Below are 13,552 nucleotides of genomic sequence, written 5' to 3'. Positions count from 1 at the left end.
AAGCTGCAGAGGTCTTCTCCATTGAAGATATTTGAACACATTAAATTGTTACTTTTAAAACACATCTGGACAGATGTTCACTGCTAATATTGTGTCGCTAACATTAGCAACGATCCTGCTCTTTTAATGGTTCGAACTTGTTTTTGTTTGAAAATGGTTTTCTAACCTTTTTCAGCCAAAAATGACCCTCACACATTTACAGTAAAAGAAAGCTTAACATACATTTAGACAGGCTGAAAACAGGTTAGCTTTATGTAGTGCCCACTTTGTTTCATATAGTAATGAGAGGACCGGTATGATGTGCACTGTTCTCCTTTCCTGTTTAACTTTGACCTGCTGCAGTATTTTACAGCAGAACAATGTGGACTACACAGATGTGCAGATGATGGCCACGTTTAACTGGCTTTGTTATCAGCTAACCCCTACAGTGTCCCAGCACAGCAGAGACGGACGTGTCTCTGATCGGATGTCTTTGTGAGTGTGTGAATAAATACAAAGAAGCTGACTTCATGAAAAGAACTGTTTCCAATTTAATTCACTACCTGGATTATCTTCATTGAAATACTCGAAACATTCATCACAACATCATATTCATACCGCGAGTCTTAGAAGCAGCAACATTGTAGCTGTGGGAAAAGTCCAACATCATGAGGCCAAATTCAGATGTTCTTGTTTACAGCTAAACACTTGATGTTCTGGGACTGTTTGGGGCGATCAGCTGGGGGACCAAAAATTAAGGACACATAGTGATTAACTGTTGTGTAGAAACCTGTAAGGCAGGGGTCTCAAACTGAAGTGAGCTGTGGACCACTGTGGTCTCATTGGACGGCCACTTTAGTGTTTTAGGAGTACAAACAAACACACAAGGAAACACAAACAAATATTACTGAAAGTGTTTTGTTTGTTTGTTTAAATTGTTGCATAAGAAACTGACTCTTCACTAACTGAAGCCTTTGGTCCTCTCTGCCCGTGCAGACACGTGGCGCACTTCCAGGGCCGAACTGCATTATCTTTCTTCACGTCACCTACAAGTGGCCCCGCGCCGCGAGTTTGAGACCCCTGCTGTAACACATTCTTCTTTATTTTCTACAGTGACTCCACAAAGCCTTATGTCAGTGACGATAACAAACACAATAACCGAACCGTGTCAAAGTGCAGAGTGATGCTGTACACAGAGCAGCGGACTCATGGATAAGGGCGGAGCTCCCCGGCAGCGGTGGTCAGGCGCTGTTCGTCACTGTTGGGATGCACGGTGAAGCTGCTGTGGTGGCTGCCCCAGTCGCAGCAGTCAGAGGAAAGGCTGTCAGAGAAAATATGGCAGTCAGGACCAAGCCTGTGAAAAAAGCTTCAGGTTTTCTGCGTTTTGGTGAAACCGTCAGGTCAGCTCTGCTCCATCGCAATCAGACCCATTGTCCTTCAGAGGCTTTAATGGAGCAAATATTGTATATCTAGACACAGGCAAAGGCACACAGCTGACTGTTTAAAGTCAGGGTTCAAGTTATACACTCGCCAGCTCCATAACGCACCTACAGGAGCCGCTCTGTCACAGAGACCTGTGTCACAGGAGATCTGGAGCTTCCACTAAGGAAATCCTAAAAGGCTGATTCTGTTCATCTGAACGTTTCAGTGGGAGAAACGTTTCTTCACTCATCCAGGTGACTTTCATTACACCCACTGAAAACACTACGTCCAGATGAATGGAGTCGACCTTCACTATCTCTGCTATTTGCACGCCCACCACTACACCTGCCTCATTGCCATTCAGAGGGAGCCATAAATGAAGCAGTCCAACAACCAGGCCTTAATGGTAGTCCTGTCTGAAGCTATATGCAGGTCATGGGGAACTGGAGCCTGTCCCAGTTGTCTGTTGCAGGGCTACCACAGAGAGACAGACAACCATTCACACTCACATTCATACCTATGGGCAATTTAGAATCACCAGTTAACCCAGCCACAGGCATCCATAAGTACCAGTGACAGTGACATTGTAAAGTCAGAAATGATGTTCACACCTCGCTGAGGCGTTCTGGGGAGGAATGCTCCACGCCAAGTCGTCATCGCTGTCATAGCGACGAGGATTGTCAAAGAAATATCCTCTGGAGGAGAGAACGTGGTTAGGGATTCCCGTGGTGCTCTGTTGGACCAAATACATCAGAGCAGCAGTCAAACAGTGATGGCCTATCATTAACTTAGAGTGAAAACCTCATGCCAACTGTAAGAACCTGCAGTACTGACCCGATCCTGAGGCGGCCGTCTCACCCTGAAGAAGAACACAACCAGTGAGGTGGGCAGCAGCTCCCACACGAACAGGATCACCCCAAATACGATGTAACCGGCGTCTCCAAGAGAGGACCGCAAGTCTGCCTGAGGACGCACACACACAGGTCAGAGGCAACAGAAACACAGCTTTCCAAACCTGCTGACATGTAGTGGCACACTGGTCTGTGCATGTTTTCCACACACACAGCGGGGAATGCGTGCAGAGCACACAACATGGCCATACCCATGGTATACCCAGGTCAGGTCAGGTATGGGTGTGATTGAATGAACACATGTATGGAGATCAGGTCGGCTTTATGCAGGACCTCTGCAACGAGTACTACCCCAGTCCTAGTTACATGATGGTGACATAAGGAGCCGGCTCCTGTTTACAGCTGGATGAAGGTCTAACCTGGTCGGAGACGTTGTACCAGTCATAGTCGAAGGAGTTGATGGTCTCGATGTCAGCGAGGGCAAGCACCACCAGGTTGTAACAGGCTCGTGATGCGTATAACAACACCACCGTGATGCCGATCAGGGTCACCTGACACACGGACGTTCCCTACACACAGAGACATTTCATCAGTTTATTCAAACAATTTTGTGCAGCATGATCTCTCGTTCCTCATAGTTTAGCACATGTTGTAAATGAAAGGAGACTCTACCTTTGACTCCAGGTAGATGTTGGCCAATGACATCTTGGCCACCTTGTAGAGGCAGACGGACAGCGAGATGGCGCAGAGTACGAACAAGCTGTCGTTAACGGTCACCCTCACCAGAACGATGGTCTTCACGTCGGCAGCAGTCATCTTGACCATCAGGGCGCAGATCAGATTAACCACCAGAAAAATGAGACTGACGCAAAGGAAGACCAGGTACAGAGGAAGTCTGGGAGAGGGGAGACAGCGCTGTGGATTCTGGAAAAGCTAGGAAAATACCAACTCCACTTCCTGCTTTGACAACCTTCTTCGATTTCACAAGTTAGTCAAGTTACCTGTACTTCAGTAGTGCTGGTGCGTACTTGGACTTTGCCTTAAAGTAAACCTGTGGGGAAGAAGCAGAGACAGGCAGAGACTGGTTATTCAAACGGGCTGAGAGGTCATCTGACGGACACATTTAGTCCAACAGCCCGGCCTCCTCAAGGACTGCTGGCCAGTCAGGACTCTGTTCTCCTTTTGTTAATGCAGGACCCAGGCTCTAGGTCTATTCAAAGGAATACCTATCAGTTGGATCTTCCTGAGAAGCACACTCAGGGTTGCTTTACCTCCACGACCAGGAAGCTGGAAAAGCTTTATTTTGTCAGATTATCAGCTCATAAATGAAACAGCACTTCTTTATGTCATTCAAAAATGAAGCTCATGTATAATATAAGCTTATTAACATGCTTCACTGCCAAAGAGCACGATCAACAGTTTCCCCCCAAAAGCTCCAGGTTTCACTACCTACGGCTGAACAATGAGTCACAAGTTAATCTCAGTCAAATGCACTTGGATCGCTTCTAAAACAACAACTGGACATTTACAGCACACAGACTTTTGTCTGAGCTTCACTCGGTCCACACAGCGTCATCTGTCTCTGCCATGTGTTCAGCATGCAAGCATTGCAAACTGTGTGTGCTTCCTCAGAGCCTGCAGCAGCTCATCTCATTGATTTGTTCCTGAAGGTACCCGCATTAAGGAAATAATGCACTGTAGTAAAATAACCTGTGTCATCTTTCTCACAGACAAGCGCTGCTGGTTAATGAGTCTCCTCTCATGTGAAAACACTCTGTTTCCTGGTCTAGTTGAGCAGCTGCACTCATCAGAGCTGATCAGTGACAGATGTCACGACAGTGATGCAGGGTCACCACATACATACCAATCAGGACTATGTACCAGACACTTTCACTTCCTAAAACTGAAATACAAACTTGTTGGACTTCAAAAAGCTCCAGCACCACAAGCTCAGTCAGCTACAGCTCTATGAGCTATTGGGCATCCACCTACAAACTGAAGCATCCTAACATCAAACCTTTATGCAGTATAGAGGAAACTATCCACAGAGGCCAAAGCTACCGGGCTGCAAACATGTTCACAGCACTGACTCGGTTTTAGAGTCAGCCTCAAGTGGCCGTTTCAAGAACTGCAGTTTGTTGTACTTCATTCTTCAGCCCCACAGATTCCTGAGTCAACAGAACCCCCCACTGTAATTCAGACTGGCTTTTACTGTGCCACTGTCTGCCACTGGGACTAGTGAAGGTGGGAACCTGCTTATTTAATCATTCATGTTCTTACCGTCAGCGGCCACAGATGGCAGCACATCAACAATAAATGAAAGGATACCTCAGATTTGTTGCAGATTAACCCCGTACTGCCTGCGTGGACTAAAGCCTGCCAGAGTCTGAACCCTGTTAGCCGTTCCCAGAGCCACCGGTCTCTGCTACGACAGTAACAGCAGCAGAACAGTAACAGCAGCAGAAGCCCGCTCACCTGCGCACAGTAGAGGTTCATGAGACTGAGCGTGAAGAACTGCAGGCAGACGGGGAAGCAGTACAGAAGCCAGAAGGCAAAGGGTCCAAGTGCATTGGCGGTCACACAGTCTCTGAAATAGAAGGAGAAGAGAAGGGCGCGCAGGGCGGCCCACAGCAGACACAGGAACAGGAAGGCCGTCTGGTAGCTGAAGCGCTTGTGCCGGTACCGCAGCACCAGCCAAAGCTGGGCATAGACGAAGGCAAAGAGCAGTGAGTAGAAGACGGTGTAGGCGATGGTCAGACCCAGCTTCACATAGGGGGGAATGGCCGGTGTGATGGTTGGAGGGGGAGGTAGGTGGGAGGTGTTACCGGCATTCTGCTGCTGCTCTTGTGCCGGGTCCATCGCCTCCCCATTCATCTCCTCTGTGTGCCAGTAGCAGTGGGAGGGAAGGAGGGAGGGATGCAGTAGGTGTTAAAGATGGAGCAGCACGCTTCCTCCTCAGGGGGAAATAAAAAGGAGAAACCTCTCTGTGCTAGTCAGATGAATCCTGCGTGTCCATCCATCCATTCTCATCCAGGGATGCCGTCTGACTCACAGTGAAGAGAAGAAGAACACAGAGAGACACCTCCCCTCTTTTTGCCGGTGCCTGGTAGTACACTATTGGTAGTTGTTGGTCACATGATGCTGCTGTGCACCAGGGGATTGGCTTAGCAGGAGGAGGGATGCTGCAGGGAGGAAACTGGAGAGATGGATCTGGAAGGAGAGAGGGGTAAGCTGGAATCTGTGGTCCCCCTCACACACACACACACACACACACACACACCCCGACCGACTGTGTCACAGCAGCGTCACACAGACAGACTGATGCTGGTTTAGAGTGTTGCACCCATGTCTGTATAAAGAAATGAGGGAATGATGGACTAACTCAGTGTGCACGTAGACGAATGAGGTATCCAGTTATTACCCGACTGATACTGTAATGCAGACTTTATTTTAATAAAATTAATATCACATCTCTATTGTTGTTGATAACTGATTTTTAAAAAAAGAAATCAAAGCATGCTTCAATAAAAAACAGTTGAATGTAGAATCTGACTAACGTGCTTCTTTCCATGTGACTCTCTGAACAGTGTAGCAGACTTACAGCTTTAAGAACTCTCTAATTGCACTTTTTATAACCTTATTATTACCTTACTTACGAAGTGTTATAATAAACTGTGAATATAAATGGTCTCCGTTTTTGTAAAGAGTAATAGGTCACAATATTTCAGTTGTGTGATGGATTGGATGGATGGATATGGTCCATGCACTGCACACTCACAGAAATGCTGGTTTGATTAACATTCGAACAACCCTGAGTAAGAACAGCAGCCAGCAGGCATTCAGCATGACAGCAGTCGTAGACATGATGGTCTATGAAGACACTGTGCTTTGCCACATTTGCACATCCACAAGCATTAAAAAACGCCAAATGTAACAAAAAGGGAACAAAAAGGCTCCAATAAGCTGAATGTGTTTGATGTACTGTGACATTTTAACATGGTTACAGTAGAATGAAATCAAAAGCTGAGGCTGAAACCTTTAAAGGTATCTGCAGAGATCCAGCAGGATCCTTTGAACGGTAAATTCATATTTACATCACTGATCATGACAGCATGAATTCATTCACTAGTACAGATGTGATCATTTCCTTTGTCTCAGGCTGCTCTGTGGGTCTAATAAACGGTATCGACTTTGATATCAGTGCAGGCCTAGTGCAGACCTCTTCCTCCTCCTCCTCCTCATGTCTTTGCAAAATTTTCGTGTGTGCTGTTACATAACAGGCAGGTTGTTAGATAACAGGAGGCGCTGTGAAGCTGGTCTCACCTCACCACACTGACGACAAGCCAGGCTCCTCCCACATCTCTATTTTTATTCACTGCTGTAAGGCGATGGACTTGAAGAAATAGTAGAAATACCCCAAATACTCCGTTACATCGAGCTTTGGCCATTTTAGCACAATCCCATCAGCCCAGTTCACGTTCTGTCAGTAACATACTCTACGCTCTTTGTTGCTTCTATTATACCACAGCGTCTGTCTGTCAGCAGTGTTTTCTACTGTTCGCCAACAGTCGGTCCCTGATTGATCTTTATTTTATTTTAAGTTATTACAAACTAGACAGACATGACTGGGAGAAAGAAAGTTAGAGGGGAAGAGGGACAGAGAGAAAAGACACTAAAAATCAGCTGGATCACCTGTTGGAAGAAAAAAAAAGAAAACCAGCAAAAGAGAACGACACGGTAGAGAGACCACAGCAACAACCTAGATAAGTACAAGTAACAGTAAATAATAAATACTGAATGTTACTGAGCAGCACAGAAGATCGACAACACACGATGTGCTTTGAGGCAGCAGCCAAGGACGACAACGTGTGTGTGTGAACACCCGTGTGTACACCTGTGTATTCAAAAGGTTTCTCCATGTAACTATCTGCTAGAGCAGCGGTCCCAACCCCCGGGCCAGTCCGTGAGTCATTTGGTACCAGGACACGAGAGTTGAGGCTCGGGTCTTTTTCCGTGTGTTATGAATAAATCTTTTTTTGGTACCGGTACTGGTTTTAGTTTGTTGTATTTATCTGCGACACCTTAAAGGCCGGTCCGTGGTGCAAAAAATGTTGGGGACCGCTGCACTAGAGGGTGTGGGGAACCATAGCCCCATCCCCCAGGAACGACATAAAGCAGACATGGAGGAGGTCCAGGCCCAGCCATCCAGAGGCCACAGGGGGTTGTGGTAACATGCCTGCAGGCCCTGCCAGCAGCCACGCCAGTGCGGACCGAGCCCCGGGCCCAGAGGTCCGAGTGCCCCCCAACCCCCAGAAGGAGCCCGACTGAGCCATGAGTGCCAGGCCCCGTCAAGCCACCGGGAGTATGCCAGTACATACCTGAGCACCCAGCCCCGGACACTGAGAACATGCCTTATACCCCCAGGTCCAGGTGCAATCGTCCCCAGAGGGGCAATCAAACCGGGGTCCACAGCAGTAGCACGACCAACCCCCATAGACCCCGGGGTGGCCCACCCGACCACACCAGAGAGGAAACCACACCTACCCTGTAGAAAATCTCTAACATACCCCATCATCCAATCACCTCCCAGACTATATAAGACAATAGACACCCAGGTTGAGTTCATTTACCACCTTTCCTACATATATCGCCCCCACCTGCAGAATGAAGTCCTAGAGAGAAGAGAACTTCTGCAAGGATGTAACAGCATCCCCACCAGTTGAACACACCTCCAACTCCACCGATGCACCAGGGGACCCCTGAGAGCCCAGGCCCGTTCTGGGGGGGGACCACCATACCGTGCCACTGATTTACAGTGGCACGGTATGGTGGTCGTGTTCCGGTTAAAGAACACGGTGGCAGCTTCCAAGTTGATTTATTCAGCTGTGGTCTGTAGTAATGATACGTAAAGCAACTATCAGTACAGCACGTGTCAAACATTTGACACACCCAAACATAATTCTAGCAAAGAGATTCAACACTCACGTTGATACGTGTCTGCAGGCTGCATGTTTTCTTTCCCTCTCCTTTTGTTTGCCATTCCCTTAGGTCAGCGGTCCCCAACCCCCGGGCCTCGGACCGGTACCGGGCCGCAAGTCGTTTGGTACCGGGCCGCGAAAGTTGAGGCTCAGGTGTGAAATGTATAGTTTTCAGGGTTTTTATTGGTTTTCAGTGTTATTTTGTTATTGTTTTTATCGTTAACTCGGTTTTCCTGGGTCTTTTCACGTGTGTTATGAATAAATCTTCATTTTTTCGGTACTGGTACTGGTTTTATTTTGTTGTATTTATCTGCGACAGCTTAAAGGCCGGTCCGTGAAAATATTGTCGGGCATAAACCGGTCCGTGGCGCAAAAAAGGTTGGGGACCGCTGCCTTAGGTACACAGACTGCATTCTGCTGTCAATTTGGGGATCTCCAGCTAATTACAGGAAGGAGGCATGATTGGACAAACCAGGAGTGCACACCTTAATAAGGAGACTCGCCTGTGGTTGGGCGTTTTCTCCCTTCCTTGCTTAGAATTGTTTGGCACAAATCTCCTCTGCTGTATTTCTTTTGTTTGAAGGCTGTGGTGTGAGTAAAGGGGTCTAGGTTAGTCTGGGGACCCCATACACCTACTCGTGTAGAGTCTTTTCTGTTAGAAACATTAGGTAAGTAGATTGTTCGCACCCATGTAATTTTTTAGCTTGTTTTGAGTTGAGGATTAGCCCCCTGGAGTTTACCTGATGTCAGTGGTGACTCCAGTGCCATTGCTTGACTGTCTAGTGACTTTGGAAGGGTTGCATTGTCAAGAAACTGATCACTTTCAGTTTTAGATGGGTTTATTTGTGGTGAGTATTAATAGTTATTAATATTTAATAAGAAGTTATTAATAATTTCATTGAATTCTATTGTATTATTTTTTTGGTATTTATAGAACTAAGTTATTCTGATGTGCCACCACTTTGCTGAGGCCTGGAAAACAACCCAGACGGTCACCCTTCAGATAAGAGGAAAGTGTTATGACCTGGAAACTGTTGGAACACCAGCGTCACTGAACTGTCCGACACAGTTTCAAGTTACTGTGCACTGAGAAAATCAGTGCCTTCAGGCGCCACTGAAGTGTGCAGATACCTCATAAACAAGCCAAGTTCCTTCTGCAGGTTTGTGGTCAGCAGACACAAAGGTTGAGCTGTTTGGCCCCAACAACAACAGGTATGTTTGGATGAGTAAACACTGTACGGTCTGTCAAACATGGCGGTGGTAGCATCGTGCTCTGGAGCGTGCCAGTGATAATGGTACACTGGACAAAGTGGATGGAATAATGATTCAAAGTAATTATTAGAAACCCCCAAATTTCCATGGCAGGATGCTCCAGATGAGTAGACCACGACTATAGCTGCACATTCAGCCCTTGAGTGGTAATCTGGCTTATTGGGCCTTTGCCCAATGGGCTGATGCAACTGTGGGCCAATAGAATGTTGGTTTCTTTGAGTCAGTCCATAGCCTGCATAATTGTATTGACAAAGTGCCAGTGCCCGCCCGCTTTACAAACTGTCACATGCTGGACTGCTGTGAAACTAAAACAACGACGACTGCACCAACTTGGCTAAAAAGACAAATTGCTTCAATATCAATAATCAAAAGTATTGAAATATATACATATATGTATGAACATGATAGAAAATAGCTAATATAGCTAATACGTAACCCCCTCTACTAATTTCAGGGTGAATGCACACTCTACTTGATGATCTCAAGTAGACTTCAGGTCATCTGAGCACACACACACGGACACTCTTGCACAGCAGAATTAGGTTTATAGTTTACATGTATTGTGGCTTTACTGGGGAAGCAGAACATGCCTCTTACATGGCTTACACACCTGTTGTTAAGTCTAATTGTTGAATGTTGCCATTGTGTTTCTTAAATTTGTACAGTCTTAGTTCAAGCAGTAGGATCAAAGCCATTCCTTTGATCTTGACCACCTCTCCAACCACTCTGTGCTGGGGGAGGTTTTATTGTAGATACATCCTATCTGAAAGATCTGTTTCTTTTGATGTAAACTTCCTGGGTTTACGACCCTTTGGTCAGCAGGAGGTCTGACACACACACACACACACACACACACACACACACACACACACACACACACACACTCTTACTTAAATACAGAAGTTCACACATCTTAGGACCATGTGGGCGTGGCTTTGTTCTGACGTGTTTTGTGTGAACTGTCTCTCAATAAAAGGTAGCAGGAGGAGGTCAGATCTGGGGGTCATTTTCGTGGTGGACACAGACGAGGCCTCCCTTGCGCAAATAATCGATCGATCGACTGTCTTGTTTTCTTCATGATGAATAAGTCTCTAGAATTAGCGGGGTTTGTGGAAACACAGACCCAACACCTGTTATTTTCATTTACATGACAGTGTTCACAGAGCAGCTTTAGTTGAGGAAGAGTTTTGTGCTCCATCGTGTTACGGTTAAGTTGCATATGAACTAAGTCCAAATGAACTGTACCAGGGGCACCTCTTCAGGGAACTGTTTGCTTAACCATGTCCGGGGATGTTTAAGTACACACCAGTCACTAAACTGGGACTCTATGGTGTTACTTTAGTGCTTCTATTCTGAGCGCACTCAAAAAAGTTTTGCAAGCACAAATGTTGCGTGTTGAGGAGAAAGTTATTTTGAGCAGAATAAAAGTTTAATTTGAGCGAACAAATTTATTTCTGCATCCAAGAAATGTATTTCAGTGTTTGCAATTATCCATATACACATACAATAACAGCCCCTCTGTTCTCTGCTCTGTGTGCTCACAGACATCTGCAGACCTGCTCTCAGCGTGTCGTTCGCGGTCACAACATCTCTGCTCACTGCGCGCTCCACTCTCTGTACACCGTTACAAGTGTGCCACAAAACCAACCAATCACAGACTTGGATGCAAACAATACTGACTGGCTGTTACAGTCTCCAATCAGCTCGCTGGCTCCTGTAGCCAAACCCAGGCAATAATCCCAGAATGCATTTTGTCCGAAACTCAAAGGAGGCAGTTGCAGAGGATCGCGGCGTTTTAAATATTACTCTTTCTGGATCACAAAATAAACTTTTAGGGTTTTTTTTCAGGCTGGAAAGTTGCTGTGTAAACATAAGAATCTATTGTTATTGTATCTGGGAGCAAATATATGAGGTGCCATGAGGGACATTATTACTGAAACACTCTCACACGCACTACTGTAACGCTCTCACGCGCACTACTGAAACGCTCTCACGCGCACTACTGTAACGCTCTCACGCGCACTACTGAAACGCTCTCACACGCACTACTGAAACGCTCTCACACACACAACTGTAACGCTCTCACACACACAACTGTAACGCTCTCACACACACTACTGTAACGCTCTCACACACACAACTGAAACGCTCTCACACGCACTACTGAAACGCTCTCACACACACAACTGTAACGCTCTCACACACACAACTGAAACGCTCTCACACACACTACTGAAACGCTCTCACACGCACTACTGTAACGCTCTCACACACACAACTGTAACGCTCTCACGCACACTACTGAAACGCTCTCACGCGCACTACTGAAACGCTCTGACACGCACTACTGTAACGCTCTCACGCGCACTACTGAAACGCTCTCACACACACAACTGAAACGCTTTCACACGCACTACTGAAACGCTCTCACACGCACTACTGTAACGCTTTCACACGCACTACTGAAACGCTCTCACACGCACTACTGTAACGCTCTCACACACACAACTGAAACGCTTTCACACGCACTACTGTAACGCTCTCACACGCACTACTGTAACGCTCTCACACACACAACTGAAACGCTTTCACACGCACTACTGTAACGCTCTCACACGCACAACTGAAACGCTTTCACACGGACTCCTGAAACGCTCTCACACGCACAACTGAAACGCTTTCACACGCACTACTGAAACGCTCTCACACGCACTACTGTAACGCTTTCACACGCACTACTGAAACGCTCTCACACACACAACTGAAACGCTTTCACACGCACTACTGTAACGCTCTCACACGCACAACTGAAACGCTTTCACACGGACTCCTGAAACGCTCTCACACACACAACTGAAACGCTTTCACACGGACTCCTGAAACGCTCTCACACACACTACTGAAACGCTTTCACACGCACTACTGAAACGCTCTCACACGCACTACTGTAACGCTTTCACACGCACTACTGAAACGCTCTCACACGCACTACTGTAACGCTCTCACACACACAACTGAAACGCTTTCACACGCACTACTGTAACGCTCTCACACGCACTACTGTAACGCTCTCACACACACAACTGAAACGCTTTCACACGCACTACTGTAACGCTCTCACACGCACTACTGTAACGCTCTCACACACACAACTGAAACGCTCTCACACGCACAACTGAAACGCTTTCACACGGACTCCTGAAACGCTCTCACACGCACAACTGAAACGCTCTCACACGCACAACTGAAACGCTTTCACACGCACTACTGTAACGCTCTCACACGCACTACTGAAACGCTCTCACGCGCACTACTGAAACGCTCTCACACACACAACTGAAACGCTTTCACACGCACTACTGAAACGCTCTCACACGCACTACTGTAACGCTCTCACACACACAACTGAAACGCTTTCACACGCACTACTGTAACGCTCTCACACACACAACTGAAACGCTCTCACACGCACAACTGAAACGCTTTCACACGGACTCCTGAAACGCTCTCACACGCACAACTGAAACGCTCTCACACGCACAACTGAAACGCTTTCACACGCACTACTGTAACGCTCTCACACGCACAACTGAAACGCTCTCACACGCACTCCTGAAACGCTCTCACACACACTACTGAAACGCTCTCACGCGCACTACTGAAACGCTCTCACGCGCACTACTGAAACGCTCTCACACGCACTACTGTAACGCTCTCACGCGCACTACTGAAACGCTCTCACACGCACTACTGTAACGCTCTCACGCGCACAACTGAAACGCTTTCACACGGACTCCTGAAACGCTCTCACACGCACAACTGAAACGCTTTCACACGCACTACTGTAACGCTCTCACACGCACTACTGTAACGCTCTCACACGCACTACTGAAACGCTTTCACACGCACTACTGTAACGCTCTCACACGCACTACTGAAACGCTTTCACACGCACTACTGTAACGCTCTCACACGGACTCCTGAAACGCTCTCACACGCACTCCTGAAACGCTCTCAAACGCACTACTGAAACGCTCTGACACGCACTAC

At 47.0% G+C, this 13,552-nt stretch overlaps 1 protein-coding gene across 1 annotated transcript; it reads right to left on the bottom strand.

Annotated features, from left to right (window-relative positions):
* Positions 1-506: 506 nt before the first annotated feature.
* On the bottom strand, positions 507-5,457 carry gpr137bb (G protein-coupled receptor 137Bb). Its single transcript, XM_004572357.2, has 7 exons — positions 4,728-5,457; positions 3,254-3,303; positions 2,925-3,147; positions 2,672-2,821; positions 2,236-2,364; positions 2,013-2,134; positions 507-1,300 (listed from the first exon to the last, which is right to left on the bottom strand). Exons 1-7 carry the CDS (start codon positions 5,124-5,126, stop codon positions 1,186-1,188), a joined length of 1,188 nt encoding a protein of 395 aa, XP_004572414.1. The 5' UTR covers positions 5,127-5,457; the 3' UTR covers positions 507-1,185.
* Between the last annotated feature and the right edge of the window lie 8,095 nt (positions 5,458-13,552).

The sequence above is a fragment of the Maylandia zebra genome, linkage group LG6 (assembly GCF_041146795.1).
Source record: "Maylandia zebra isolate NMK-2024a linkage group LG6, Mzebra_GT3a, whole genome shotgun sequence".
Classification (NCBI taxonomy): Eukaryota; Metazoa; Chordata; class Actinopteri; order Cichliformes; family Cichlidae; genus Maylandia; species Maylandia zebra.
The sequence above is the reverse complement of the archived record's forward strand: the minus strand, read 5'-3'. Positions and strand labels throughout refer to the sequence as shown.

Bases quoted from the DNA above. Each gene is read 5' to 3' on its own strand.
- gpr137bb (XM_004572357.2), bottom strand. From the start codon at position 5,126: ATGAATGGGGAGGCGATGGACCCGGCACAAGAGCAGCAGCAGAATGCC. The intron at 2,365-2,671 runs GTTAGACCTTCA...GTGCGTCCTCAG, and splicing joins GGTACAACGTCTCCGACCAG to GCAGACTTGCGGTCCTCTCT. The intron at 1,301-2,012 runs GTGTGAACATCA...TTTCTCTGACAG, and splicing joins CCCCAGAACGCCTCAGCGAG to CCTTTCCTCTGACTGCTGCG.